The 23,935-nt window shown below is 37.2% G+C and overlaps 1 protein-coding gene across 3 annotated transcripts in view; it reads left to right on the forward strand.

The window, feature by feature from the left end:
• Positions 1–23,935, forward strand: part of LOC114871999 (protein timeless homolog) — a 140,994-nt gene that overhangs the window by 9,104 nt on the left and 107,955 nt on the right. For all 3 annotated transcript variants that reach the window (XM_029178695.2, XM_029178697.2, XM_029178696.2), the window contains exon 15: positions 5,452–5,549. In XM_029178695.2, coding sequence (XP_029034528.1) covers positions 5,452–5,549 — 98 coding nt within the window. The remainder of the gene's footprint in view (positions 1–5,451; positions 5,550–23,935) is intronic.

Genomic DNA, 23,935 nt, shown 5'->3' on the forward strand with positions numbered 1-23,935 from the left:
AGCACAATCAGAGCATCAGGTTCCATCTTCGATAAAATATTGATGGTGGTTTTACGGGTCGAAAGAGTTGAATGCTTAAAAGCGAAAGTGCTCGTTAGCGATGGACGGTTCATTCAGTTGAATTGTTTGTACCAAATTATGTAGGAAGGTCTGTTTTGTGTAAATCTTCGACATTTTTCAACGTTCGTTTTGTTTGAAGCACGGAGCCAATTAATTGGCCAAGTGTTTGCGCACCCACCGACGTTTACATTACATTAAATCCAGAAAAGGATGGTTCGTTATTCTAATACGTTCCTCTATGTTGGTTCATCCGAATGAGTCCTAACCGACGCAAAACGTTGTTCCTTTGAAGTGTTCTGCCTCTAAATATACCCATGAGTCTTGTCCCTCCGTCAAGTTGTTTCTCCATTCCACCCCATCGATCCTTTTGGTTGGTAGCCTTAATCGTCGCTCCGATGCTTTCGCAGGGGGTAGTCTACTGGAGAGATGAACTTATCGATACGAAAACGAGTTACTTATATTCCCTTTACTTTAAAAGAATTTCATTTTTGCGATAATAAATCAGAAACGATGTCACTCCTTTGTTAAATAACTCCTACTTAAATAACATAGAATTATCGCTTGAGTATTAAATTCAAACCGACTACTCAATTCTAACTTTAAAATAAAAAAAGATAACAAAAATCGGGAATAATATCTTAATTCCACTGAACAAAGTTCTCGAGTTAAATAAGTTCTATTGCTAGGGTAAAAACGTTCCGTCATAGCTACCTTTTGTCGCGAAGCGAAATGGTTATAGCCCTTCCTGCAAATTTTTCTTTAGGCAGTATCATCATCACAGTACCTTTGCGGGTTACTTTAGGAGATTGTCCGTAATATTCCGTCGTCCATTTTATGGGGTAAGCTTTGCCATGGTCGGTTCACAATGGAAGCTTTTGGTACATGCCGACCTTGTGCATACAACAGGATAAAAGAAAGTAGCAGACTGTTGACTGTGGGACGTATATAGGCTCAGACTCAGGGTAGACGATATTAATAACACATTTATGATAATCCGGCTGTATTACGGTAAACAATATAATGCCTTGAACTTCGTTTACTTGTACGCACGTATAATGTACTGTTAGTACTTGCGGTACGGTGACAGAAGCTTTCAGTGAGTCAGCAAATACTCCTATCGTTTGGATACCGAATCCAAACCCTCTAATTTTACACTGTCTGCATCGGTGCCATCGGCAAAGTGTGCTCGCTGGGCTGCCTTTGGCGCAGGCTTGGGTAACTCAAAGTCGCAGGATAATTAAGGAGAAGAAGAGCAGCTCAACCCCTTTTTTGTGTTAAACGAAGGAATATAGCGAATGACCATCGAAGTCTTGTTTGCCTTCGAAAAGTTGTAATTTTCCTGGGGTTTAAAGAACAGATTTTACCCCTTTAATTAAAAGTAAATGAAAATTGCTGATCGAAACTAAATTTACCGCTAGATTAATTATTTCGAGATTTACTTGATCCTGAAGTTAAATTAAAGTTATAAATTTTGAACGGGTTTAAGGGGAGTTAAATAAGTGTCAGTAATAAAATATTCAGTGCTGCTTTCTTTTACAAAAATAAAAACAATCGACGCTGAGTGGATAGCTGTTTTAAATTGGAAATTGATTAGAATTGGAAGAAGCGGATAATTCGCGTTTAATATATTATCGAGGTTCGATTTTCGTTTAAAAGATAAACGAAATCGTTAGGTGTCTTTCGAGTGTCAAGGGCGAAAATCGACGCGTCGAAATTATTCGTTCCGTGTCTGGCAAAGGAGCTAGTTCGAGCGACGGGATTGGAGGGTTGGTTGAGGCGCGTCTGAGAGATTCCATTGTCGCGAGACTTCAAATCGGGGGATAATGGGGATTGTATGGTACTGGATTTCTATTCAGACAGCCACCAGCAGCGGCCCGGACGAGCCACTTCTTCTGCCCTGGGGACAGCACGTATCCAACCCCTTACGCTTCAGCCCCTTCTTCTGCATCTCCACCCTACCGCCACCCGCTTATTGGATTCTACCTCCAACTCAGGGATTTTGTACTTTCGAAACTAGCTACTTTTCTAACCTGCAACCTGACATGCCTCGTGTACGAATTAGGTGTCTGTCTTTCGTGAATTTCTATAAATAATATTTTTAATACTGTATGAAAGTCTTTTGAAATTTTCTAGGACTCGAATCACTTGAAAACAAAATAATTTATTAGAACGTTCTGTTGTTTCGTGACAAACCTGTGTTAGCAAACATTTCAATATAGCAAAAAGCAATTGCCAAATGAATGCAGGATTTTTTGAATTAAATAAGCGTGATACATGGTTTTATTCTGGTGTACGTTTTGCGCAGGTTTCCCTACGATTTAGGTTGCTCCCTTTTATAGTGGCTATGTATCATATGAGACATGTTTGTGCATGTGGTTATCTGAATTGAATTATGAATTGCGTTAAGAAATTTATTACGGTGGATTTGTTTTAGAGCTATTTGTAGATAGAATTATATTTTTTAAATATTTGACAAATAAGTAGTATTTCCATTTGTTACGTATTGAATTATTAAATCGTCTTTAAATTATAAACAAAGGCGTTTAGTGAGACACTTTAAATAGATAGAGAGTATAGAGTCCTAAAATCGTCTTCGTTGTCCAATCACGTCTCGTCGTACGCCTCTAGCGTACTCTTTGAAGCTCTACACCTTTCGGAATATTTCTACGTGCAGCAGTTTTTTAATGAAAATTCAAGGCAGGCGAAGACTTCCTGAAAAGCCAGCCACCATCTAGCACCGGGTTAGGAATCTTCCACCATTAACTACGCCCTTTTTCATGAGTGCACCACCAAGGTGAAGGCGTGATTTTACCTTTGTCCTCTGGTCACGTACACCGACTCTCTCCTTTTCCTTGATGCTTTTGGATTCTCACAGGGAATAGAACTTTTGCGAAACGGCCCGCTTCTTCCTGCCTCTTATGAAATTGCAAAAGGTTTTCCGGAGGACAACGTTCCTACAAAGCAATCAATGTTTCCTTTATTCTACCCACCGAATGCGGTGTGCTATCAACTTGCATTTTAATACGCTTCTTGTCATTTTAAACACTCTTTGTATTTAAATTGTAAAAATAAGTTATTCAAGAAATGGAAATTGCATTTTACTTTGAATATCCAAAATCTGTGAAAAATGGCGTGAATTTATGAGACAACGTAATGAAGTTGTTAATTGGTCGCAATTAAAAATATTTGCATAATTATTTTCATCCTCTTCAGAAATTAGAATTCACCTCGCAGTAGAGCATCGATCAAAAAGTGTTCTCTCGAAGACAAGCGTCGAAAACAAATTCGATGAAATTTAAGTGGATCGTGTAGCAGCTGTGCCCTCCTCTCCGAGAATCTTTCTTCTTACACGACTTTCCATCTATTCCTTTCGCTTGAGGATGACCTCACCACCTTCCACCTGAAGACATTTTAGACCACGATCACTTTGTAAAGATGATCTATGTATTAGCTTCCGCAGAACGTTCCTTCGGTTTTATTATACACCATCTCTCTTTTCATAAATAATTACCGTCGCATTCGATAACCCTTTACCCGAGATGAAAGGAGCTTGCGAATTTTATTTTCAGAAAAATCCGTATCAGTGGAGGTTCGTATAATCGTCTTGAAAATTTTGTCTGTCAAATAATTTTTCAAAGACGAAAATAAATGGTAATCGGATGGAAATAAGTCGGGCGAATGTAAGGGATGAATTTGAAATTTTTTCATTCAAGTTTCGTGTGGTTTTTTTTTGCATAGTTATGATTTAGCAATCCCAGTGGTTTTGATCAAAGTTTTGCGTTTTCTTTCGTGTTGCGTTGAATATTGATTTGGTATTCAAATGAATTTAGCAATGCAGAACGAATAACTCTTTCTCTTGTCTATTAGTGTCTTTGAATACGAAAAAGAAAGAGTTGAATGTTAAGCATTGAGAGTTATAAGAATCGAGTAGATTTTGTGAATAGAACAAAGACGAACTTGCTCAGTTTTGAACAGCACGCGAGACAAGTCAAACTACCATTCCTTATTATCTCAGCGAGTCTCAACAATGTTACGAAAACACCTGTACATTAAAGTGGTGGTGCTAGAAAAACTGAAGGTACTTTCTGGGACACCTAATGTATGCTGGTGGCGACGGTGGTCGAAGGTGGATGAAAGAATGGAGAGTCAGGGTGCGGATACTTGACGCTAGCAACCGGATGTTGGTGTAGATCGCTATGAAACTCTTATGCTCAAGGGAGTCTTCTACGAGACCCATTGAGATTGCCACTCGGACCTCTCCCCTGTCTCTCCTCTAACCCTTTTGTTGCTCTTCGTCGTCTGGCCTTATGTATCTTGGTTACATACGCTACTCAAGATAATGAAACACGTCATTAAGGGTGTCGCTTTGTTTAATCACTCTAATCTCGTTCTACATGTGCTCCATTTTTTCGAGTAAGTTTATACAAGACTTCCGGGAAGCATGTTAGCGGAATTTCGCGTCTGATGCATATTTTCTACTTTATTATAACGAGTTGTGCAACTATTCGTACACGCTCGATTAATGACCGGGCATAAATGACACCAGGTGCAAAAGATTTTCGTATGAAATTGTTCGCAATTTATCATGTTTACAGCGGTGGAATTATTTCTGTATCTCGTGTATGTACAACTTGTCTTCGCATTAAATTCATAAAATACACAGTTATCTAGGTTACTCTCCTTAATCAGCACCTTCTTGCAACTCGAACCACTCGACCTCATCTTTACCTCATTTTGCACGATACATACACAAATATGTTCAAAAAAGTAGAGACGTTTTTTTACTCCTTTTTACTCTTCAGTCATTCTCTCATAATGGAGACGTGATGTTCATACATATGTATATTTCCTTAATTAGTATGCTAACTCACTTATTCCTGAATCGTAATCTTACGTTTATTTTAGATCTCCATTAGAAATGAATAAATATTTGGTGAAAAGATTTCTTAATTTTACAGCAAGTACCAGTTAAAAAAATGTTGCATATGCTATTTAAAGAGCAAATATTCGTTTGAAGACGTTTGAATGAAGTGTGGATCTACATACAGCTAAAATAGTTAAACGTTTACGCACATAAACTCGCCTGTATTTGTGTTAGTTCGCTAGTGTTTATTTTAGAAACGCGCGATTTCCATTTTACATGGAAAACAAAAAAGAGGGGTATTTCTTTAACTGTTTTTGAACAAATTTTTGAAAACAATTTTTGTACAGTATCGAGCACAATAGATTTTCCTAGGGAAAATGGCCTTACAGGAAAAGCAGAAATTGTAAAAATCTTAATTTTCACGATATTGGTATCCAGAGTGATTTAGAAAAATTTAAAAAATAAGAAACACTCATTATTTGTAAAGAAAAGCGTCGATTGAATATATGTATAAAATCATTTTGCAGAGAAGTTTGGACGGAAAACGACTGCTTTGGAAAAGCTGATATTACACCGGAGGAGGAATTCTTAGCGCTACGGGACATCTTCGTTGCAGACCTGGGCGGTAAGTACCGTCTTATAATTAATGTTGCGGTGTGAAGTGAACACTTTAATTTGATTTCTTAATCAAATATTAAGACGTTTGTACCGTGAACACGCTATATTACTCGGTCGCTGGAAAATTTCTGTTGTTTACTGCGTTACCTACGAATAGCTTTATTTTATTCAATGAAATATCACAGACAATAGCAAACTTCAGGAAGATTCGCTGACATCAAATTATATTTACATGTATGAGAGATTAATTCTACTTCGAGTTTGAAGCAGTTTCTAGTACATCGTATTACATAAATTACTGACGTATTAGACTACACAGCTTCATTTATGTTAAATTGATTATTCAAAAGGAAACTTAATCCTTGGTTAATACCGTGCCGCCCGGATGATCGCTTAAATTAAATTCTGGAAAATATCGCGCTAACAAGATTCCAGGAAGCTAGACGACATATATTTGCAATCTCCTGTAGGCAGCTTCAGATAAAGTTAAAACTTTGCACTTTCAAAGCATTGACCCTTAGCTTTCCTTTTCCCGCGCCAGGCCTCCGATGGGGATTGCCTATATAACTTGAATTTATCCAGAAAATTATATTCTCTGTACACACAGCCCCGTGAGAATCTCACCGATGCTACTTTCAGCGGCACGTGATTATAAAGTGGAAGAAAGTCCCTTATTACATTGGAGGCTGAAAAGTAATAAGCCGTTCAGTTTAATTCGCGAAAAAATTCGTGACTAACCACCGAATATATTGGATTAAAAGTCTAATTCCCTTTTGCCGCCGTTCGTGAAATTTTCCACCGAATAAAATCTCGTTTATTTTTTTTTTTTTGTCATTTTTATTCTTTTTTCTTTCCCTCTGTCGCGGTTGGATCGTGTTGTTATCGTCACAGGAAACGTCGAATCGAGGCATCGTTTTATCGTCGTTGCAAATTTTTTCATGCGTTCTGCGTGCACGCTTTTTTACCAGCGACGCGTTGCTTTACGATGAATAGATGCACGAGATTAACGGACACGCTTCAAATACAAAAATTTCCAACGATATAGGGTACATATACGACCGTTCATTCATTTAAGCCGAGCGTTTGAAATTTCAGCGTAATCGCCGCATGCCGACGATAAAAGCTCTTCCACGCTCCCCGGATTCGAATACTAATTTTCTAACTTTTGTTTTTCCTTTTCCTTTTTTTTTTTTCATTTTCTTTCTTACCCTTTTGCTTGAAATTTTAAGGACAAATTAACGCGTTCCCAGATACGCTCGCTAAAGAGATATTAATAGGGTAAAAACTTATAAACATGTATTTTCACTCGAGAGGGAGACTCCTGCGGGAGCAGTTTGTAATAACTGGCACGTACATCATGACACGAATTTAATTAAACACACCCTCGGTATTCATTTCGTGTTTCTAATTTATGTATGAGTAAATGCAATGCACAGTGGCCGAGATTTCGTGACGTTTCCCCTTCCTGAATGTATTTATCTATGTTTATTAACGCCGAAACAATGAGCGTGGGTGTTCTGAACGTTTCAATAATGTTAGAGCTTTTCGTGTTAGACTCTTCATGTTTCAGTCACTGTTAACAATTTTGTCGGGTAGTATTTTAATTTTTATCGAGCTTTCATTATTATTTTTACAATGTTTCGTTCTTCTCATTATCCACAATTTCAAGAGTTTCGCTTCGACGATAAATCATTTTTTGATGATTCAATCTACTTTTTAACTTGAATATTGTTAACTAACAAGCGAGGTTCATTATATTAAACGCTTGCCTATTTTTGGGCTACGAGTACATCGTTTACCGTTTCCTGAAATTGATTGACGTTAATTGTACGACCTATTGACTATGCTCCATACATCGCACGTCAAATGTTTTTCACATGAACGTGACGCGTGAATACACGTAGATTGAATGGAAATTTGATATTATGGAATTATATGAATTGTTATAGATTCGTGAAAAGATTATTATATAAAAAAGAGCATACTTTCATTTACATAAAGTATTAATAAATACGACGGTTTTCAGTTTCTCTCTGCATCTGATAACATTCTGACGCATTAATTACAGTATCTTTTGAAATATCTATTCGGTTTTAATTAAGTTTACCGAACTGAACATGCAACAGTTGGCATCATTAATATTTAAACCCATGTTTCGTTTGGGTAAATACTAATACAAAAATCGTTTAATAGAATTATTTAAATAACGAAATTTCTAATGGTTCTGTGAAGCGTTGGGTTGACAGGGTTAAAGACACCGAACAATTAGTGTCTCATTAAGAATGTCAAAACACTCCATATGTTTCCTAATATCGAAGTTATTGTTTTCTTATTATCTAAACGCATATATCAAAGGAGCTCGGTGTTTCTGACGCTTTGGAGATAAAAAGCAGAAAAATGGATCAAGTGTGCGGAACAGGAAGAGAAATAGCAACAGGATACGTTTAAGCTGGAACCGTATATTTGAGTCGTAAAGTGGTGCTCCACGGGTTCAACAGACTGAAACGAAATCAGCTGAATTCGCCTGATTCGATCTCTGTTTTTTTTTCCCTCCTTACGCTTTATGCACAACGCCACTTGTATTTTGCAACTTGGCTGCATTTCGATGCATCTGCATCTGTTGTGCATAATATTGTGTCTGGTACCAGTTGATAAAACGTGCCGCAAAAATCGCGGACTGTTTCACGAGGTACATTCGCTCCTTTTTTGTTTGCCGCGGAGATAAATGTTTCGCTTGCGTTGAGAAAAATTTGTTGTCAGGTAAATCTGGATTTCGCCAGTGTAACTACAACCAGTTTACAGCCATTTCACTTGCGATTTCAAAACGTACGCTTGGTTCGTTGTTCATCCGCGAATAGCTGGGTCAGTCATGATATAAATTTTTATATTTAATATAGTTTTTTATATTTTAACAAAATAGTGCTTTATTTCCGTCAAAAGTCATTGGATATAATTATCATGCAAAATATCTTATTTAAATTAAAAAATAATTAATCTCCAAAGCATCGAAATTAAAATTTATGAAATATTAAAACGATGTTATAATTTATTCAAAAATTTAATTTAGAAATTCATTTACAATTAAAACGTTTATCGCGAAAAAGTCATTGGATTTAATTATCAAGCAAAATATCTTATTTGAATTGAAAAATAAATAATTTCCAAAGCATCGAAATTAAAATTTATGAAATGTTAAAACGATGTTATAATTTATTCACAAATTTAATTTAGAAATTCATTTAAAAGGATCGTTTGACAGACGAGAGTAGATTCCTTCTCGGGTCCGTTTATAAATAATTTGTGATCGATAGCGTTAGGTGTTTTCGAACTGCTCGAATGCAGTTTTATTTATACATGTCCTCGTGCAACTGTAGCGAAACTCGGTTATCCGTACGGAGTGCAGTATACGTTTCATCGACTGCTACTTTTCGCGTGAAGTATGGCGGTACAAAAGAGGAAGATGCGCCGCCGTTCTGCAGTGCAATTTTTCTCTCACCCCTCTATGATTCTAACTTGTTCGGCTGAATACTTGATGCATGTATCAGACTAGAGAACCTATCACTTCTCTGCCACTAGCTGGAAGGTTTGATGAATGAACACCGAATTGAAAGTCTTGTTCACTGTCTTCCAATAAAGTAACAACGAATTTGTATCGAGCTACGATAGAAACGATTTCTACCGTATGTATGTCGTTCTTATTCATCCTGCCTTCGTTCTTACAAGGTGTTACGGTCCATAACTTGCTGTCTCCCGCCAAGGTATCTTCTCATTTTTTTGTACTTGTTCTATAATACGAGCTGCTGGAGTAAGCTCGTGTAGTGTTTTACTGTTTCGCTCGAGAGTTCTCTTAAAAATGCAAACATCACGTTTTTGCAACGGGTATGTACTGACATTTAATATTTTTATTATTTATAGGGAAGTTGTGTAGTGTGGGAGGGTAGATATCTTAGAAAAAGTCAAGTCATATTTTTATTTTTCTTCAAATTATTTGATAAGTTCATTTTCAAAATTTTAATTATTTGTTTTAATATTTGACGAGAATAGGAATTCTGTTTTATTCTTCTATATAGGAATTTTGAGTATTAGATTTATAATAGTATCGAACAGTTCAAGGTGTTAATCATTTATCATAATCATTGTCTGAATCAAATATTATTTCCTTTATTGGCTAGTTGTTCGGTTATCGTTTAATTAATAATTAACATTTCGATGAACTCCTGGTCGTGGTTCCAATTCGCATTCATATTTCATTGATAATAAAACAGGAATGTAATACAGTATGCTGAATGTTTAGCTGGGTAGTTTATTTAACCTAATAGAGAGATAAAAATTGAAATAACGAAATGCAAATTCAATTTCTATTTAGGAATTATATAAATTTTCATATGAAAAGTATACCATCCAAAAAAATTGCATAAAATTTAGAGAATGAACCTCTATTATCGTCGGATGGTTAAAATTCGCTGGAAACGTAAAATTTCCGAGGTTCGTTAAATATGGAAAATGCTCTGGGATTTTTGAACGTCACTGTACTCGGCAAATACCCATGTCCAATTGGCAAGAATCCAATATTCAATTTTCTTCATTCGTAGTTTATAAACACCTGACAAAAACATTATTTACAGATCGAGTGAAAAATATCCAGTAATTCGTCATGTAATTGTTCACGCCGTTTTTTACGTCACAATGTTATTTATATTATTCTTCGCTCTGATTTATTCATCATCCGATTATTTATGACACTGACTCGGCGCCGTTAATTTAATTCGTTTTTCACCTTGAACGTGACTATCGACGAACTGTCATATTTTCAATAAAATATGAGCTATCATCCACATCCGTTGCAGCTTGTTTGCCGACGAACATGAACGAAAAATGAAAATCAATATGTTGTATCAGGTCGCTTCATTTATTTCTTCCAAATTAATTGCGAGTGAAATTATAATGAACTTTTTAAAAATTCATTCTTTCGAGCACTAATTTATTCCAGGTGCTAAACTCTATGATACATTCGAAAATGTCTGTAATACCATTATTCTCTGGTCGCAATTACAACGTGTTACATCGCCATGTACATCGCTCAGTGAACCAAAATGGAACCGACTGCTAGTCGGTTCGAGGTGTTTAAATCGAAGACGGAAATTTACATCCCTGCTCGGTCGAGCGATCACTACCGCGTATCTGTGTCTCTGAATCACCTTGACGATGTTTCTACACACTAGCCAACGATCCGTGTACCAATTTACATTCCGTTGCCTTCGGTCAAATTGCGATTTGCTGTTATTTCATAGGATTTTCCGACAAATCGATTCGAAATCTCCTATTGATCCGTTACAAATTCCCGTTTAACCCTCATGAAAATAGACTTACGTACATGTTTTAACTTTTCCTTTAATTATAAATTTTAAATTATAGTGGTACCTCGGTATACGTCTGCTTTGGAATACGTCCTGTTTGGACGTGACAAATTTTGCTCGGTATACAACATACATTTTTTGTGCGAATTTTGCGTCATTTTTAAATAATTGTTTCAGGGGAAAAATTAATGTATAATATAAATAGAAGTTTTTTTTACATGAGAACGGATTAATCATTTTTACATTACTTCTTATGGGAAAGGTTGGTATAAGTCCAAACATCAGGAACGGATTAAGGTCGTATACCGAAGTACCACTGCTGTTTTTCATTTGTTCATTTGAATGTTCGATTTCTAAAGGATCATACCGTATAGCAGATTTAAAGAGGAATGAAAACGCGTACGAATGACCCTTAGATTATTAACGGATTGCGATTGCTTCTATTCCATGAACGGCATACTGCTTCCGAGTAAATGGTAGTTGAGTTTTTTCTCCGATAATCCATACGTACCCTGTTCTAGGAAGAATAAGACACCGAGAGAATTCTTTGAATTCACATCAATCGTCGTTCAAGTGTTAACAAGGCAATCGCGATGCTCGCGTTTTCTTAGCCAATTCCTCTCGCATGAACGGTACAACAACTCCTTCTAAGATGATCTATGACCATTAACTCCCTGGAAAACCGCTCCCCTTATTCCCTGTCGTTCGCTTTTCTTTTCTTCTCTTCTTTTTCCAACGATGTTCCCCTCAAGTTTTTACACTTCATGTAGATTCCTCCTTCAGCTTACACGCGTAGAAAGTCGCAGTATTTGCTTTAAAGTGGCGACGATTTATCTCGCTTCCCCTTTCTTGCGCTCTCGTTTTAAGCTCGTTCGAGCCAAATCGGCCACTTAGAAAACGAGCGACAAAGGGTAGGGGAACATTGAACGCTTCGGTGGGCGCACTCGTTGCTATCTGAACCTGTTATAAGCTATACAAATGGTATGCAACCGGGGTATATCGAGAGTGCTTCACCCCTACGTAAACTGCAATGCGACTTCCCTCCCATCCCCTCCCCGTCACTTCGCCATCCTCCCACTCGGTTAATGAAGTTATGATTGAAGGTTAAATTCCATGAAATTGGCTCGGTTAATGGCTACGCGTCCTCCCATGAATGCAAATCAATGTTAAAAATTCGGCTGTATCACCGTGAAAGGTTCACACCGAAAATTACAATCCTTCTTTTTTTTATTTTTTTCATGCACCTTTGGGAATACTTGCTGCAATTAACTCGGGCAAATTTTGAATTATACTTCACTAAAGAGTTTCGTAGTAATTAACGACATCCGGTGATTTAAAGGTATATTAACGTTTGCCGAGGAAATTGGTATATTGATTCGGTTCGATTGAAACAAAAGACTTCGATACGAAAATGGTTCTATTTCTGTACTCTATTGTAGTTACTAATGAAAAATCAATTTTGAACAAGTCGATGGAATACCGAAGCCAAAATTGATATTACTCGAATACTTTTCATTTATTCTTGCAAAGAAAAGAACGAGAGGTATCTTTAATCTAAAATATAAAGGAGATTGAAATATCTGTATCGAATTTTAAGTTAATCAAGTAAGTTCTATTTTTCTTTTTATCGAGCACGCTCGATGACCTAGTTAAACCGAGAGCCTGGGAAATTTGATGTTCAATTTTTAATTGGATATTTCTCGAGAATGAATGGGAGAATCATATTCTGTTCGGATTAGGTGTATGATCTCTAATTATCCTGCTGCAACAGTATAATTACATCTTTTACAGACACCCTGTATGTCATTTACTTTTTTCCGTCCTATTTGCATGAAAATATGACGCGTATTTTTGTGCACTTTTGCTTACATTATGGAGGTAAAATGGACGAACCTGCATTTCCACGAAAGGAATACATATGTGCGCGCGAACAATATTGTTGCAACAGAATTATTCTGCCGGCGTAATTTTAACATAACGCGTGGAATTTGTATTAAAACGTTAAGAAATACCTGAGAGCGATGGAAGACCCAGTTGAATTCGTGTCGGGATTAAAGCGCGTTTCACGAGCGCGATGCAATTGCACAGTCGGGGTTGCTGGATTCTAGGGAAAAGAGGTGAGAAAAGAGGAGGCTCGAGTCGTTTCGTGTAAATAACGGAAATCTTGCCAGGGTCCAAGGTCAAGTGCTTTCTATAGTACTTCAATCCACGCTGTTCCTGTTTCCGCTACCGTTTTACACCTTCAGTCGGGGCCAAGAATGGAAACGTGGGGCGCTCGTCGTTTGCCCGGCGGCTGCGCTCCCGCTAAAATAATAATGCATTTGCAAGTTGCGTAGAAATTGAATAACAGTCGTGCTTGAATAATACAGATATGTAAATGGAGGTTAGCCGGGAGTGGGTAGAAGCTGGTAGAAACGCAGACGGGATCATTTATATTGTATTCGAGTCATCGTCTTCGTCCTATCTCCGTCGACAGTGTTTCCGAATCTACTTGCACGTCTCTCCCTTTATTATTGCACTCTGTCATTTTCATCCCTTCCGTCTGTTTATTCCTTTCAATCCCCCTTTTATTAACACGCCTTTGTTTTAAGTTTGCTTGTTTTTAAATTGCAACTTTGTGTTCCTGGGAATTTTATTATTTACCATTGTTCCTTCAATTTTGTTTCTCTGTATTTCAAATGACATTATAATTATCATGTCGCTAATAGAGTTAAATTTGTAAAATATGGATTTTTTTCAAAATTAATTAAATTAAATTTTCCAAAAATAGATACATGGTGGGAGATATTTCACAGATTCTTAATTAGTTTAGGAAATCTTGGAAAAGCAAGTTGAAATTTTTGGTTCTTTCCTACGAATATAAAAAAGAAATGATGTATTTTAAAGGGTTGATATCGTTTAACGAAGTTCGAATAGAAATTATCGTATTGTCGATAGAAGTGAAATTCGAATGCCGTTGGTGGCCGAGAATATTTCGGTATAGGTGCTCCCTTGGCGCGAGCATCAGTTCTTTCGCTATGTTCTCGGAACGGAGGCAATCTTCTTGGTATTTCGATCAGCCCTTTCCTCTCGTTCGCCAACTCTGCATGAAACTTTCGATGGAAAATTGAATTCGAGTCGATGCCGCGCCGAATCGAATGCGCCTTCGGTTATTTATTTCGTAGCGAACGTACGTGCGGATGAAGGGATGCTAGGATTGAGAGCGTTAGGGGAGAGGATTTCATTCCATCGGAGTCGATGACTCAATAACCAATTACTGTTTTTTACGACTCTAAGAAGGTGGCGTTTTATCGCGACCTCCTGGATGCGTTGCCTATATTTATGCAAATTGCTAGCCGGCTTTCTAGAAGGCGGTGAACTGTAAAATACGGCTGGGAATTCGGTTACATCTTCTCGTTACGCCCCCTCTTGCCGCTTTACTCTCTGCGCCTTCCCATTCAGATTCCTCTTTGATTCGCTGATATATTTGCCGCGTTGAACGCGAATTTTTTTTTTCGATTTTCCTTCAATAGAATGAAATTTGAAAGGAAATTGGAAAACTTGAAATATTAAGTGCGATAGAAATGTCAGTGAAAAGTTATAGCTACTTGTATTAATTTTCCTTCCCAACCATGTACTTATTTTTCTTTCTTTTTTAAATTGCAAATTCCTAAAAATAAATATTCGGTATAAAGGAGGAGAAACCGTGTAGAGTGCACCCGTATAACTTACAGAAGGAACAAGGCACGTTGTTTAAATCAGCACTGCCATCAGCATAGTACCGGGTGAAAGGAAGTCCAAGTGACAAGCACGCCTTAATGACTTCTCGACGACACAATTAAGTTCTCACGAAACGACGTGAGATAAATTTAAACGCGTAACCGCGGAGCTGTGGTAAGGCTACGTAGAACAGTACCGGAAACCGAGAACTGGAAGAAGTTCCCTTGATACGAGAACGAAATAGCTCTTCGCTTTTCTCTTTTTTTTTATCACGATCCACTGTCTCGTAATAAAAGCAAAGGGTAAGGGTAGATAGGCGAGCAGGGTGAATACCGTCGAGGTATATAGTCAGCGTCCTCGATGATCTACATTGAAACGAAATTACGTTGCAGAAAGATAATGCATGCCTCTCGAGCACGGAGGGCCACTAACGCCACTTTCAAAAGACATTTGCCCAGATAATGACATCCCTGGAGAATATCATTCAAGGCGACAAACCTGTTTTTTATTGCCACTTCTATCAAACTAGTTATTCCTTACGGTTTCACCAAAAACCTATTTGGTAAAGTGGACCAATCTTGACTCTGATTTCAGAATTAATTCCATTTATTGCATTGAAATGAATTTTATTTTAAACTGTATGTAAATTACTATTTGATTGGAAATTGAAATTCACGTGTACATTTCAAAATCATTGCGTGTCACTATTGTGTGTATGTCACTTTTGGTAATTGCACAATTATAAGGTAAATTGATTTTAATTAATTAATGACCAGCATAAAATCTGCGACATTCAGTTCTCGTTGAAGGTTCATATTTTCATCGTAATTTATTAAATTAATATTGCACTGTTCTTTAAATATTGTATTCAGTTATCAGCAGCCATTGTTGTAGAATGTTTTAATTAAAATTTGTAATACATATGCAGAATATCTGGCATTAGTGAAACTTTTATACCAAGTGAATATTTTTCTATAACCTTTTTACATAAAAGATAATAGAATACATATTTTATTACTGCATAAAAACGCTTTTAAGAAAACGATACAAAGATATGAACATTCCAAATTCTCTGTATGTTTATAAGTAGTAATATCCTGAAAGTTAAAAGTTACACGGAACAACGAAATGCGTTGGTCGGTGAAAGAATATCAATATCGAAGTACTTGTCAAAGGAAAGAAAAGTACGTTTGTAGAAAGTTTCGTCACAGGAAATGTGGCCAATAAATCTTTCCCAAAGAGAACGCTTTCCTTACAGAAGCATCATAAAGCAATAAAGGAGTTTGATGGAGGAAAAGTGGACGTTGTTCGAGTCGCGTGCAATAAGTCAGTTGTATTAGAAATACGATTTCACGATTCGACGGGCAAAAGTAAACGTTAGAACGTTATTTTAACAAGCTAAGAGGCGACGTCAAAATTCACGTTGGAGAGGAAAGAAAATTCAAAAGGATGATCCTTGGAACCGTCGCGTCGCGCGAAAGATTACGTTTTCGAGAAGGAAAAGTGGATATCCGTTCGCTGACAGATCGTTATTGATTTCCTGTCGATTCGGAATCATCGGTTACAGAAGTAACCAACGACTCCGTGGACTTTCATTCTGCGGTATCGACAGCGGACTTATTCGCCATAACTATTACCTTTGCCGATGGTATTTTCTGCTTCTCGTTATGCTTTGAATTTCGAACTGAAAATTTATGCTTCGCGTTACAAGCAGTTTCAAGACGTCCAGCGATAACGAGCCAGGCAATTTCTCTGCAGAACTTCTTCCGGCATCGAACGCATTTAATCAAAGCGATAAAAATATCGCCGGGACGAATGAAATGTGGGAAGGGAAAAGAAAGCGAAAGCCTATCAGGGATTTCTTACTTTATGGATCAGGTCGCGTCCTTTGAGGAAATTTATTCGAGCCAGTAAAACCAACCCCCCTTCGACCCCCTTTTACTAAGCCACAGTGATGGCAAGTATCCAAGATCGGAAAGTCGTTACTCGGCCCATAAATTAACATCAGTGGTCACTTATATGCATCGGATAATATTCTCTTAAAAATCGAGTTTTACAACAAATATTGGTTACCTTAGACAGTATAAAAAATATTTCACGACGGGGTCAATATTTTTTTAACAACTTATGGAATGATGGTACAGAATGTATGAAGTTCGATTTAATAAACTTTTATCGAGGGTAATTTAATGATCGTTTTAATTACAACTACTTATAGTTAAACTTATCTCGTTAATCGTTTGATTTGTTTCACGTTTGGTTTATGAACTCTTTAACGTTTCAACTCGAGAAAATTTTATGAGATCTCGTATAAAATTCATATTAACAGCGCCATGTGTCACCAGATTTGGTGGCATTAAACGTGCGCCTGAGTCTCATGGAATCTCAGTTTACGTTCACGAATTTGTTCCGGTTTCGCAAGAATATGAAACGGCAAAAATTTAACTATGAACACGACTCGCGTATAAACATTTCCGTGTTATTGCATCGCGTTTGCGGATTGTTACTTTCGCGCCGTTTGTCCAGACAACAGCGTCAGCGCAAAGAATACAAAGGGACAAGTCTGTCGTATCCAGAGAAAATTGCATATCGTGATCGCTGATTGTGTTCCTCGCTCGTCGCTGTTCGCGCTGTAACTGTATGTAAATTGAAAGAAAAAGAGGAGATTTTTAGCGGGGATAAAAACGGAGAATGTTACTGTGATTTTTACCGTGGAAGCGGGAGGAATTGACGGCGGACTGTTGAGATTGAACGAACGACTTAGGGAGGTCTGTTAGGAGTCAAGAAGGAGGGCCAAAGGGAGAGGAAAATGAAGGGAAGAAAAAGGAACTCGTTTCAGCTAGATTTGGTTAGATAATCCCTTTTTGTTGGTCGGGGATTCGGCGACGACGAAGAATTGTCGAGAATAATAATTTCGGTCTTGTAACCGGGCTTTCGATAAATCCGCCCAATCTCGCATCCGGTAGGGGAAATAATCGAATTTTTAGCTAAAAAGGTGACTCGACGTTGATTGTATTTGAATAATTTTACTTTAAGCCATCTGACGTTTTTCCTTCCATCTTATTAAATCTATGAACGATGGCAGTGATTTGTTACAGACATGATTTGATGACATAAAAGTACTTCGGTGTAACACGTATAAAGTATCAAATTGAAGATTAAGCTTTCAGGAAAATAGCTATAGGATAGATTTTCTATATTTCTGAATCCGTGCTTTGATATGCAGCGGTTTAATATAGGATTATCTAAATGGAATGTCACATTTTCAAAAACACCCTATTTCAGATTTGTCGTGCTTCTTTATTTCAATATAAAATCCTATTCGTGATATTAATTATGGGAGGCAATATTTCTTGGGTTAATTGAAAAATTCCATGAACGCTTAGGGGCTTTCATCTGTTTATATCCTCCCGGAATGAAATTTGAATTTCATTCGAGAATGGAAACAAATTCGTTACTATACTTGATATTTATTCTTATTACAGTCTTAGGATATTTTATTTTTCTTAATAATACCGGCAAACTTTTGCAACATTGTTTTACAACACGATAGCCGTACGAAATTGAATTTTCATCCCCCGCTTTCACGTATCCCCGGTAATTGCTGTACGCTTTACCTAAATCCAGGTAGATCCGGCTCTTGCGAACGTTAAGACGCTCACGCTATACGTGTACACACGCGGTGTAATGAATTTGCGTCATGAAATATCCCCGCCACACCCCCCTTTTGATTACATTTGCCGGTGCTGCCTATATAATCTTACAATCTTCACCTGTCGCTTGGCGGAGTTCCGGTATCGCTTCAGCCAATTATCTATGTTACCTTTGATGTCATCCACCTTCCATAGGTGTTTACTGTAAACAACACGTGCCTCTTTGACAAAGGATCTTTCAACAAATAGAGGAAGACCGTACGGTGCCCCTGTATCCATCGTAGCCTTGTCGTTTTCTTCGGTGGCTCGAGAATCATAGGGAAAGTACTCGACAAAGAGTTGCTTTCAAATTGAAATTTTCTCTATCCAGAGAAATCTGCAAACGTTTTCAATTAAACCCAGGTAATACCCTTTTTGAAGCGTTTGCATTGAAGGATGGATTAATGAAAATAAATGTACACGAAGCAAACTGCGAAACTTGCTGCTTTATGGGGCTCGTTATTTATTTAATAAAAACATACATCGATGCTTTTGGAAGGATAAACTTTAAAAAAGACTAGATACTATTTATTTGGCTTTTCTGGTTTTTATTCTATTTACGTCAAATGAATTTAGAAACTGTTAGGCAAAATGGAACCCCTTTTAATGACATAATCCTTCGATCGATTTAATGCCTTATACTCTGCTATGAAAGAGAGATAAAAGGGAGGAAAAAAGCTAAAGACGGGGACGAAGTCCTGTAAAATTGTTGCAAGGGTTTACTTTAATCTGATCCCATGGTTCTGGGAATCGTAAAGACCGTTCGCCACGAAGATGGCTTAAAACATGAACGTGAGAGAGTTACGAAGTCTCTGATCAGCCTCTGTGGCTTTCTGTTAGCACCTCTAGCAGAAAGTTCTTTCTGACGAGATTCCATTTTACTTATTTCGCAGTTGCTCTGAACGTTTCTTGTTCTTTGTCGATCACGATTCAGTATATCGCAAAATAATAACTATCCTCTTGTTAGTAAGTTGAAATTTAAACTGATTTTTATTTCTCCGCCTTGTAAAGTTTGCATTCATGGTGCATTTAAAAGTAACCGGCTCGAGTGGCGTTCTATATGAGGAACTACGGGGAGTTAAACAGCTATAACTGAGCACCGAGATGATAATAATACTCGGACCGTGGCGAAACGGTTGGAAAATAAAATGGAAATAAAATTTCGCGAATTACGTCGGCGGAGACTCATCCTCTCGTGGTAGAAAAGTGTTCTAAAGACGCATACCTCGCTACGTCTCGTAAATTTAATTGACGTCTTCGTTCTCCGTTCTTCTCGCCGTTCCCACGCTTCCTGTTGCACGTTGGATTATTAATAAATCTCTCGCGCCATTTAAACTGAAGTCTGACAAACAAAAAGCGGTGAATAAGAATGATGGGCGATAATGACGATGATGCACGGATTTTCAACAAGAATAAATAGCCATTGAATAAAATAGAAGGGGATGAAAATTAATCAAAATGATTTTCCTGTAGTCTGAAAAAGGGTTGGGTAAAATTTAGAGAAAGGATATTTTAAATAGAAAATAAAATAATTAATTTTTGTTATTTCAAATATCTGTCAAAATTTTAGTAAAAATAAAAATTCAAAATTAAGCATTCTGCTTTGTCACACTTCATACATTAATTTGAACTAAATTCTGATTGTTAGAAAATTAAATTGGAGTTTGCAAAATGATGAATCGCAAGGGGTTAATTCACATTTGCGTGGTACATTATTCTCTCCCCAGGTCAGATTTCGAATACAGTAAAACTTGGATATATGCAACAAACATTGGGACCCAGGCGTTGCATATATCCAGTCGAGGTGTCGAATCTCGGGTTACACGCGACGAGCAGCCAAGCGTGAACGTAGAAAAGGACAGACAGTGGTGGAAAGAGAGAGGTCCGATGATCAAAGGAAAGAGCCGAAACGTATCGGTGTGACTAATACTAATTCAACTATAAAACTTTTTTATTTTTGACTTTTTTTTACTGAAACTTTTACTAACGCATTGGTGAAATTTTTCTGATTAAAATGATACCAAACACGATATAGTTTGAATTATAATTACTTGCTAAAATTGATGTTAAAAGTTGGCGAAAAGCAAAGGAGGATTGGAAATGAAAACCGGTTGCGGCGTCGACTCGGGTTTCAAACGTTGCATATATCCAAGCGAGGTGTCGATTCTGGGCATTTAAACGTTGCATATATCCAAGCGAGGTGTCGATTCTGGGCATTTAAACGTTGCATATATCCAAGCGAGGTGTCGATTCTGGGCATTTAATGTTGCATATATCCAAGCGAGGTGTCGATTCTGCGTCCGTACAAATCGTTTGTACCGTGCCGCGTTACCTATTCTACGTTCGTACACAACATGCGACGTGTTGCATGTTGCATGTTGCGTGTTTCATGTATCTTTGGTGTACGGCCTGCCTTATACATATGTAGTCAAATCATATCGTGTTTGGTACCATTTTAATCAGAAAAATCTCACAAGTGCATTAATAAAAGTTTCATTAAGAAAAAGTTAAAAATAAAAAAGTTTTATCGTTCAATTAGTATTAGTCACACCGATATTACGGTCGGATCATATTACACGGTTTCCTCGCCGAGCGGCTCGGTCCGGCTTAGGGGGATCCCCCCAAGTGGAGGGGATAGCGATGTTGCATATATCCAGACAAACTTCTGTTGCATATATCCAAGTTTTTCTGTAGAACTAATTGTATATGAGCCGGTGAAATTGAAACGGTCTAAAGACTTCCCTGAGCGACAATGCCGCGGTTAATTAGTCGTCAAATATTAATATCCTGTTAATCACTTAGTCCCGGTTGACAAAGACCGACCGATTTGGTTGGCAGTTAACTTTCGTCTGATTCTCAGACACTTTCACTCTCCCTTGGTCCCTGGCGTAAAGTTGGTAGCAAACAAGGGTCGAAACTCTTTGCCTGGAGTAATAAGCTGCATTAATATTTGCACGCTTCTTAAACAATAAGTTCGTTGATATATCAAAGGGTCTGTTCAGGGTCTCTTGCTGCTCATTGTCTCGCATGATTATTCAAATCCCCGGCGACTGCCATTCGGCGAATACAAGATCGAGAAAATAGTACTTCTTTTATTCTGTTAATTTTCCCCTTTGAACGTACCCACTGTTCTCTCTGATTTATAACGTCGTCTCGTAGCTTTACGTGACGATTCAAATTCAATTCTAAGGGTTCAGTGTCAAACGTAGAAAAACGAGTTTCAATGAACTTATGATATGAAATAGTGCTGTTGAAAATTTCAATAGACTCATTTAATTAACGTGTATGTGAATTGTCAAATAATTTAATTGGAGAAGTGTACATACCTTTTTTTAAAAATCATACTTTTTAGTGATATTGTAATTTTAATTAATTCTGATTATCCAGATGTATTAAGTTCATACCTTCACGAGATTTAAAATTGTAATAAGATTTAATTAATTTTTAAAACCTCTTATTAGAGGTATTACATATGAATATACATTGCAATCTCTTTGCAAATGATATTAGTTAAGAAAAAACAAATAATAAGGGAAACAAAACTAAATGAAGCAATTTAAATGTTAGTTCTCGGTTACTAGCGTTCAAGGAAAATTTTAATTAACAGAATTCCGTTTCATCAACTTTATTTCTGGCGTGGTTCTTATACATTTTTCCACGGGCGTAATTTGCATGATCTCTTCCCATTTTACCGGCTGAATAAATGAGAGATTTCCCTAAATGCAAATCCAAGTTCGGTATGCGGTTACGGCTACAATAAAAGTCGTTCAAGTAATCTCGGACACTTATGTCGGAAAAGTGGTTTCGGCTCGTGGAGAAAGTCATTTCGTGGCTGTGCGACGTTATAGCAATAATTGAAACTCCATCGTTCTTAATCGTCTGCCAGTTACATAAAAATCCGGAATCAAGTGGGCTTTCCGGAAATCCTTGTACGCACATTACCGCTCGTTTCCATTCAGTTTGCATCTTTCAAATTATCATTTTAACGTGCCGAAGAATTCCTTCGATGTTCTTCAATGGTGATTACGTTCTACTGCATGAATATGCGCGATATCATTTGTAGGGAAAGCTTTTTAAGTATACAATTTACGAGTGTCTCTTTATTACGAGTTTCACAAGTATTCGTGTTCCTTCAGTTCTAATTGAACGTACATGATATTTTTTTCTATAACCAACGAACAGCGATTCAAAGTTAATGAAATCAAATAAGAATTTGAAAAGAATTATTATATCAATAATATAAAGTTAAATTTGAAAAATATTAATTTGAAATCACACAAAAACTTCTTAGTCTGTAAACATCCTTTGATTTCAATTTTATCGTTGAATTTAATTCTTTATTTCTTCTTCCTCACCTTTTCTCCTCTGGAAATTTAACGTGAATTGAAAATGAACTCAACCAGTTAATGCATGTTAATTGCGCAAAAAGATATCTTTGAGATTCAAACCTGTTACACGAAGAAGCATTCGTTTATTATTTCTCAGAGATGTTCGTTATCCCAATCTCGTCCGTCCTATGCACAATTGTAAGAATGCATTCGCTGTTTCTTTAAATGCACTCTTTTGTCTATTGTTTTACATAAATTTCTCCTGAGACTTCTTCGTTTAATTATATACTACTCTTCTTAAATATGTGCTTCCGGAGCCAGGTACAGTATCGAGCACAGCAGTCTTCCCTTGGGAAAATGGCGATATTGGAGAAGCAGAAATTCTCAAAACCTTGATGATATTAATAATACAACAGGTTTCGGAGAAAAAAATAAGATAATTTTTAATTATTATATTTCATAAAATGTAGTATATTATTAAGAAATATGAATTTTAACATAAATATAAATTCAAATTCTGCGTAAACGTTTACACGCAAGTGGTTGGGAGGCACATATCTCTATGGGACCCTCTCTCATATATCGCCATTTTTCTCGGGACCGCTCATGGAAAGGAACGGGTGCCCAGGGAAGAAGCTCATGGCAAGGATCAGGAACCCTGGAATCCGAGAACTCCTGATAGGCCACGTAAAGGGCTGGGAAGTGGTGGGTGAGTGGGTGGGGGGTGGGGTTCCTTAGGGAAGCTTCTCATGCTCAGTACTATACATATTTCCAGAGGAAGTAAAATATTTCCTTCATTAATACGTGTCACGTAATTTCTTTTCTTAAATTTTTCCAACTTTTCTTTTCATATGGTTATTGTTCTCTTATATGAAACAAATAATTTTTATGCCTTTTTATCAACATTACAAGTTTGCTTGTTTCATTCACCGTGGATGTTAGTTATGAAAAATTCTATGAACCCAACACGTATGTCGGGTGTGTATCGTTTCTTTTTAAAAGTCATAACCGATGCACAGGTGATATTCACAGTTTCGCGATTCATCCGGCCACAATCTTTATTTGCGTTCCAGGGCAGCGGTTCGATATTAAAAGAGATCGATTCGTCCGGTTTTATCATTTGATGTATCATACGTCAGGCCGTAAATATTCCTGGAGATTTCGACCTCGGACTTTCGTAATCCTGAAATATACGAGGAAATAAATCGATTGGCCGCGCGTATTTTCGGTGGTTTTCTGCGATTTAACAGGCGCCAAGAATTACGATTTTTGCCGGAAAAGAATATCAGAATTGAATGCCGGAAATCGAAAAGGTAT

The sequence above is a fragment of the Osmia bicornis genome, chromosome 3 (genome assembly GCF_907164935.1).
Source record: "Osmia bicornis bicornis chromosome 3, iOsmBic2.1, whole genome shotgun sequence".
Classification (NCBI taxonomy): Eukaryota; Metazoa; Arthropoda; class Insecta; order Hymenoptera; family Megachilidae; genus Osmia; species Osmia bicornis.